This window comes from Dendropsophus ebraccatus, chromosome 14 (assembly GCF_027789765.1).
Source record: "Dendropsophus ebraccatus isolate aDenEbr1 chromosome 14, aDenEbr1.pat, whole genome shotgun sequence".
NCBI classification, from domain to species: domain Eukaryota; kingdom Metazoa; phylum Chordata; class Amphibia; order Anura; family Hylidae; genus Dendropsophus; species Dendropsophus ebraccatus.
Window position 1 is genome coordinate 44079141 of NC_091467.1, and position 8027 is coordinate 44087167.

Consider the following 8027-nt stretch of genomic DNA (forward strand, 5'->3'; position numbering starts at 1 on the left):
TGTAAGCAATCATTTTTTTTAATTTGTTTTAATGAACATGACTTCTGCTATGCTTAAATAGTTACATCTGAAAAAAAAACGCAAACAGTAAAGATAAGTTCTTCAATTTAACCTAAAGCCTCAGAAAACTATAGGGTGAGTAGACCTTCTCCGTCATGCTTACTTCCACAATGGTAAGATGATAAGTGTGACATCAAGGAGATCAGAGACTGTGGCCGATGTCTATCAGCTAGCGTCCATCCAGTGCTTTATCCCGTGCTATTACAGACTCATCAAACTTAATCATAAGAGTGGTTCCTTTGTGCCAATGGGCTGTAACTTTGGCTGGAAATCCACTGCAGGTCAACAGGGACTCTACAATGCCAGCTGTAAAAGATGCACAGTTCAAAGTACTGTTTTCCTTTGGAACAGAAATGTATGAGTTGATAAGAGGATCCTTTTCGATAATATAGTAGGTTTTGTCATCATCATTTGCTTGCTCTAGCTTGTCCGCTTCTTTACCAAAAAGAGCTTTCCAAGCGACAACCTTTATGAAGAGCAGTGCGCTTATAACTTTGGTCTCACGTTTTCCATTTTTCTCTCTCATCACCAGTGGATCAAGAATACGACATCCAACTTGTTGGCCCAGCTCAGATAGTTTAGCTTGGAGCTCAGAAACGGAATAAACACGATTTTGGCAGTACTGGACTATTTCGGAAAATAGAAGCGCAAATGCGCTAAGGCTCACCTCGGTCTTTGGCCTAGCAAGTGAACGCTCTAAAATCGTAGACTTCCCTCGGCTAAAGCGGGAATCCATGACCTGAGAAAAACATAAGATTGATAAAAAGGTGCCCATTCAATATACATAGATCTAAGCAATTACAAAAGTGCTATTTAAAGTGGATCTGTCAGATGCAATCCATGTTTTTAAACTGCTGACACTTGCTAGATGACTGTTAGGTCAAGAGACCATGAAAAGGTGACAGCCATAGGAACCCTTAATGGCAGCCAGATTTAAAAAAAAAAAAAAAAAAAATAAGGATCAGCAGCCATTAAAAGGTTAAAATTTTTTAAAAAAATTACTACAGTTTTTAAGCCCCACTTGGGATAATATAAACAATCAGTATTTTTAATCCAATATCTTGCTGCTGAAATGCACTGAACTCCCTTTTCTGTGATCTGCTAGTACAGCCTGCCTATGGCAAAATGTATAAACAGATAAGTAATGGAGACCACGTGTAGCCATACCGTGTAATGCGACTCTGTACCCACAATCTGAGCCCCCCGCCCAAACCCCTTGTACCTTCGGCTAGCTGCTTTTAATCCAAGATCTGTCCTGGGGTCCGTTTGGCAGGGGATGCAGTTATTGTCATAAAAACAACTTTTAGTCCTGCAGCGCTGTGTCTAACGGCCGGGGCTTATATTTGTATATGCATTAGGCTGGCACAACCTCTCCGTCCTTCCTCCCCACCCTGCTCATCATTAGGAATACTCCAAGCAGATTGCTTCCTATTCCCCACCTGTGCGTATAATGAATAAGGGCTGTAGCATTAATACACCTGTGCACAGCTCAAACAGCAGTAAATGTTTCTGGATCATTCCTAATGATGAGGAGGGTGGGGAGGAAGGACGGAGAGGTGGTGCCAGCCTAATGCATATACAAATGTAAGCCCCGGCCGTTAGACACAGCGCTGCAGGATTAAAAGTTGTTTTTATGACAATAACTGCATCACCTGCCAAACGGACCCCAGGACAGATCTTGGATTAAAAGCAGCTATCTAAAGGTACAAGTGGTTTGGGGGGGACAGATTGTGGGTACAGAGTCGCTTTAACCCCTACCCACATAATTACGTACCAGCATGTCCTATTTGAAAAACAGTTCCCGCAGATAAATGTGCCGGTACATGACAGCTTCTGCACTCGGGCAATCCACGGGGGAACCTGGCTGTCAGTGAGAGTTGGGCACCTGTTGCAACTGCCGAGCCCAGATCTTGGCAGTTAACCCTATAGGTGCTGTGATCAGTGCTATCACAGCATCTATCGGGCAGAACAGAGGGAGAATTCTCCCTCTGTTCACCAACGGGGCTGTACAATCGCTCAGAAGGTTGCTATGACAACCAGAAGCCTCCATGAGCCCTCCTGTTTCATAGCTATGGTAGCTGATCTGGCTCAGCCTAAGGCAGGCATATTACATTGCTAGTACATATAAGCACTGCAGTGTAATGTACCTGCAGTTATGCAATGAAATATAGTGACGTCCCCATGGTGGGACAGTAAATAATAGACCAGATTTATAAGGTATGTTTACGCTGAGATATGGGACAGAATTCCATGGCGAAACTCTGAGAATGTCAATTATTTGAGCGGAGAGCAGAGGCGTGAGCCCTCCCATAGAGATGCAGCAGCTGTAAGGGTACAAACACACTTGAAGTATCCACAGCAAGTTTCTACGCAGTCAAACTCGCTGCGGATCCCGGCCCTATACTCTCAATGAGAGACAAACTCGCAGCAGGGATGTACATCCCTGCAGCGAGTTTGTCCACAGCTCGCCCCGTTACCCTCCCGGCCGATGGAGTCTATACATCACCGGGTCCCCATTCCTGCTTGCTTCGGCGGTTCCCGATGTCTTCACATCCCGCTCGGTCAGTCAGTGCGCTGCGGCGGGGCAGCGCACTGATTGGCCGGGCCGGACGTGCCGGGAACCGCCGAAGCAAGCAGGAGCGGGGACATGGTGATGTATAGTCTCCAGCGGCCGGGGGGTTAACGGGACGGGCTGCGGAAAAACTCGCAGCAGGGATGTACATCCCTGTTGCATGTTTGTCTCTAATTGGGAGTGTAGGGCCGGGATCTGCAGCCAGTGATTCCTGGACACATCCTGCAGCTGGGGGCCACAGAGAGGAGAGGTGGTCCCATAGAAAACCTCTGCAGTGGTCTCCTCTCCTGGCTAAATGACATGCAGCCATACCCCGAGCTGGTTCTCCTATGTTAGTGGGCAGTGAGGGGTTAACCCCTGGCCCTGTGTGTTATTAAAGGGGTTATCCAGTGCTACAAAAACATGGCCACTTTCTTCCAGAGACAGCTCCACTCTAGTCTCCAGCTTAAGCGGGGTTTTGCTGCTCAGTTTGCAAACAGCACCTGAACTGGAGACAAGAGTGGTGTTGTCTCTAAAAGAAAGTGGCCATGTTTTTGTAGCACTGGATAACCCCTTAACCAGATTATCTGGCACACACATAGACTGCAACATGCTGGAGCTCTCTCACCTAGTTTGCTGCGCTCTACATCTCTTCTCCTGCTCACAGATGATTCACTGGACAATAGGCTGGCACTGGGACCGGCCAGCATGGAGCAGGAGCTGCTGCGGAACTCGGACTACACCGAGAGGTGACGGCAGATCCACCGCTACTACTGATTGAAGTTAGCACTGCCGTGTGCGGAGCACAGAGAACATGGCAGGTGCTCAGCTAGCCACCTGTCATGTTCTTTGCACTATACTTTATGTTAAAGTGACCCTGTACCCACAATCTCCCCCAAACCAATTGTACCTTCAGATAGCTGCTTTTAATCCAAGATCTGTCCTGGGGTCCGTTCCACAGGTGATGCAGTTATTGTCCTAGAAAACAACTTTTAAACTTGCAGCCCTGTGTCAAATTGTCGTGGCTTAGAGGGTCCATGCATTAGCCCGGCACAACCTCTCCATCATTAGGAATATTCCAGGCAGGTATTTTTGTATTCATCAGCTGTGTGAGCACGGCACATGGGCTGGATCATTAAGGCACCCGTGCAGTGTTCACTGCAGAGAAATCGGAAAAATCCTGCCAGTGACATTCCTAATGATGAAGAGGGTGGGAAGGAGTGACGGTACAAGCCTAGGGCATGAATACTCTAGGCCACGGCAGTTTGACACAGGGCTGCAAGTTTAAAAGTTGTTTTTTAGGTCAACAACTGCATCTCCTGCCAAATGGACCCCAGGACAGATCTTGGATTAAAAGCAGCTATCTGAAGGTTCAAGCGGTTTGGGGGGGGGGGGGGGGGTGCAGGCTGTGGGTACAGGGTCGCTTTAAGCTGCACAGCTTAAAGTGACTGTACCACCAGGCCCAGGCTGAAGCACTGGAGGCGGGCCGACCCACCCACCCTTAGTGGGAAGAAACTCCAGCCCCTCCGTCACGTGACTCCATTAGAATCAATGGAACCCTATCATAGAGGGGCTAGGGCTTCCTCCCACTAAGGGTGGGTCAGCCCGCCTCCAGTGCTTCAGCTTGGGCCTGGTGGTACAGTCACCTTAACATAAAGTATCAAATACTGGGGAATCCTGTTACCAATCCATTTTTTGCCCCGAGTATCGATCTTTCAGTGCATCACTATTACAGACAATAGTACACAATATGACCCAGATTTATTATCCATATTGTATCATGACAAATTTTTATTCATAAGCGATATATCAACGCACTCAATTGATTCATAAGCGATATATCAACGCACTCAATTGATTCATAAGCGATATATCAACGTACTCAATTGACTCACCCCCTGCATAAATTTTTTTAATTTACCCAGACTTCCCCTCTAAGCCCATCTGTCCTATCAGCATTTTCACACCATATGCCCACACAGCCAATGACAGGCCCTGGCAGTGTCCAGCCTCACCCACTCATTGGCTAAGCAGGCATTTCCTGTGTGTCAGCCTGAAAGCAGTATTGATGTGTGAGGACCCGATACCATCCTGGGGGCAGTGATGAGGGGGGGGGGGGGTTAATCAGTTTTTATGCCAAAACTTTTATCTGGACTGGGTAACCCCTGTAGAGGGTCACTGCCATGGCGCACGTCACATGCTCCCAAATGTTTGCAGTGGAGAGAGGCCTTCATGCAGGGCAGTTGCCTTGGCAACCTTCCCACCTAGGTCTCATTTACCTAATGTGCCCTATTCTAATACTGCCAGGACACAGAACTTACCAGGCATGGTTTGGTTGCCTTGGCAACTCATCCAGCCATAACGAACTGACCAAAGAATGGCCGTGACCTTTAAGTAACCAGGACGTGTCACCATCCATTCCATGCTTGATAAGCCCCTCCAAAACTTCAATAGACTAGATCCCCCACAATGCACCACCAAACTATAGTCTGAAATTACATGGGACTGCGCACCCAAAAGACCTGAGGCTTCACTGACGCCACTGCTGCAAAACAGCTGTCAGTGACCCTGAGAGGGCGGAGTTAAATGACATACGAGCACCCAGCAGGTAGCAGACACAGGGAACACATGACTACGCAGCGCTGCTCCTCTGCAGTACACTCCTCATACTCTCACACTGATCGTACACATCCAGTCTATGAGATTCTTCAGCCCTACTCTCAGATAGAACCGTAAAGCCTCCCGCCCATTGAAGTGACACCGCCGTCCTCTACCGTCCCCGCTTACCTCGGTATATGTCTTATTATATATCGGGCTAATGCAAGAACAACGCAGGAAACAGATCCCGGACAAGACAGGAAGTGCAGCTACCGTAAAGGAAGCCAGACGTCATCTGACGCAGAGCGCGGCCACGCCTTCTGTATCACGTGGCCACTGACGGATGGTTTCTCAGGGCGCTACCAGTCATGTGCTGTGACGTAACAAGGGGCGGTCTGTGATTGGCTGCAGGGAGGGAAGCTTCCGTATGCTAAACACAAACATACAATGGATGTACACACAAATCTCATAGCCCACGTACAATAGTGTCCCCTATAGCACAGGACAATAGCAGCATGAAGCTTAGGAAGATAATGCTGGTATAGGCTATGTTCACACAACGTTGTTCCCCCTCTCCGTTTAAAATAACGTCCGTAATTTCGTGCAATGACAGCTGCTGGTACATCATGCTAGTTTATGGTGTGTTTAGATCTGTGGGCACTGGCTTTGCGGTGTGGTGGTCGCCGGCAAACGCCGCACCATGGCTAGAGTAGGAACAGACTATAAACAGAGAACAGGTCATAAAGGAAAGACTGAGATTTCTCCTCTTCTCAAATCCATTCCTGGCTTGGGTTTTGGCTTGAAAAATCTGTCCGATAAATCTTTCTGTGTAAATGCACCATTAGGTGGATCTATTGGCAATTGAATTTAAGGGCCTGTTCACACTAAGGAACCAGGGCCCTCCCCTTACGGGCTCGGCCTGAGAGGGGTCGCGCACCTCTGCTCTCTGAACCTCTCCCCTGAAAGAAGTGACTTGTCAATTCCGAGAGTGGAGGTGCCCGAGCCCTCCCATTCAAACAGCTAGAAGGCAGAATTTGGCGCAGCGTGTGTTTCCGCACAGAATTTCGATGCAGATTCCATAGTGTGAATGGGCTCCAATGGTAAAAACGGTGAGCGGTCAGTGAAAAAGAAAAAACTGTGTGTGAACAACTAAAAAACAACGTCCACTGTTTGCAATAGACATCTGAGATGATCATTATTTTGCGTGCACGCAGACAACGCCCGTCATTTTATACAGTGTGCATTGGATGTTTCCTAAAAAACGAGGCAAAATTCACTGAGAAACCACAAATAATTTTTATTAACAAAATCAAAAGTTCACAATAATTAAAATGACACAAGGTGAGGTAAAATTATGCACAAGGCGGTATGATCACTACAATATAGTCTATAACAAATGCATATCTAGCATGTATGAGTGGGGCTGAACCAAAATTGTAACTGAATAGTACCAGTAATATAACCCGACCCTGGCTCTGCTGCCCAAAAAACACTGATGATGTAAATATTGCTAAAAAGATACTACTGCACCACCTCTAATAAGGCCTGATATAAGGTGCTGTTAGTAAGCAATAGGGAGCCATTCCAAGTGGTGTCTGAGATCTCCCACCCAACACATAGTGACCATACCTGATGTAAGCTGCGTGCTACACCGCCTCCAACGCACGTTTCGCGATTTGCTTGCTCACGGAGGTGTGCTAGTCCCATCTAATCTGCTCTATTTATGAGGATACCGGGTTTGCAGACGCCTCCTCTTGCTGGTCACATGATCGCACGCTACCGCGCAGCGTCCTGACATCACACGTCACACCCGGAGGCGGACGTAATGACGGCAACGGTCGCGTTGCCATAGCGCCGAGCACGCTTACAGACAAGGTTGTGGCGTCACCCAGCAGGTATCTCAGACACCACTTGGAAGCGCTCACCAAGCGGCTAGCAAAGTCAGCGTGTGATTGTAGTAGCCAGATACATATCAATTGAAATGTAAACCAGATCCCCGAACTAATATCATATATACAGACCATAAACAAAATAATATACATAAACACAATCCATATCAAGGTGCTAGTGCTGCTAAAGTGCCTGATGCAAAGTCGTGAATATATATAATTATGCATCTATAAACAATATATCTACCCTAAACAGTAATATGTCCTTATACATCTATGAGCAATATCTACCCTATAACAATATATCTACCTTATAAATTTACTGTGACCAATACATGAAATTACTACATATAACAACGCATATTGTGTAAAAAACGCATAATATGTATGCGTGTAAAATATATACCCAATAATAAATCAATCTACGTGTAAAATAATACATAATTATAATTACGTGTAAAACCACATGATGAGTGCTAATAAAAATCCTTATCCTACTAATTCTATGCAAGTGAACAAAGTGCCAATGTGAATATATCAAATCCTCAAAAATACAAAACCCGTGCAATGAAGTACAAAAATATATTATGATACATGATAATAAAAGACCAAGTGATTCAAATGTCAATATATTTAAAAGTCTGTAAGAAATTAATGAAAGATATTTGTAAAAAAATATATATTTATAAAGAAATCTGTTTATAAAAAATATATATTTATAAAAATGGGGATCTCCGTATATCGAAAGATGTATGATAAAATTAGTATACGGTTTCCTTTATTCGCTTCTTCGATGTTTCCACTGGATACCCTCAACAACAGAGCAGAACAGGGTATTCTAAAAGCAAAAGGATAAAAACATTAGTATATAAACAACACCATTAAAAGAAAAAAGAGGGACCCCAGAGAACACGCTATCACTAATTATC

General features: G+C 45.7%; 1 protein-coding gene across 1 annotated transcript; it reads right to left on the reverse strand.

Moving 5' to 3' along the window:
- TRAPPC5 (trafficking protein particle complex subunit 5) lies at nucleotides 1–5510 on the reverse strand. The gene is made up of 2 exons (XM_069952643.1): nucleotides 5399–5510; nucleotides 1–799 (listed from the first exon to the last, which is right to left on the reverse strand). Exon 2 carries the CDS (start codon nucleotides 794–796, stop codon nucleotides 230–232), a length of 567 nt encoding a protein of 188 aa, XP_069808744.1. The 5' UTR covers nucleotides 797–799; nucleotides 5399–5510; the 3' UTR covers nucleotides 1–229.
- Between the last annotated feature and the right edge of the window lie 2517 nt (nucleotides 5511–8027).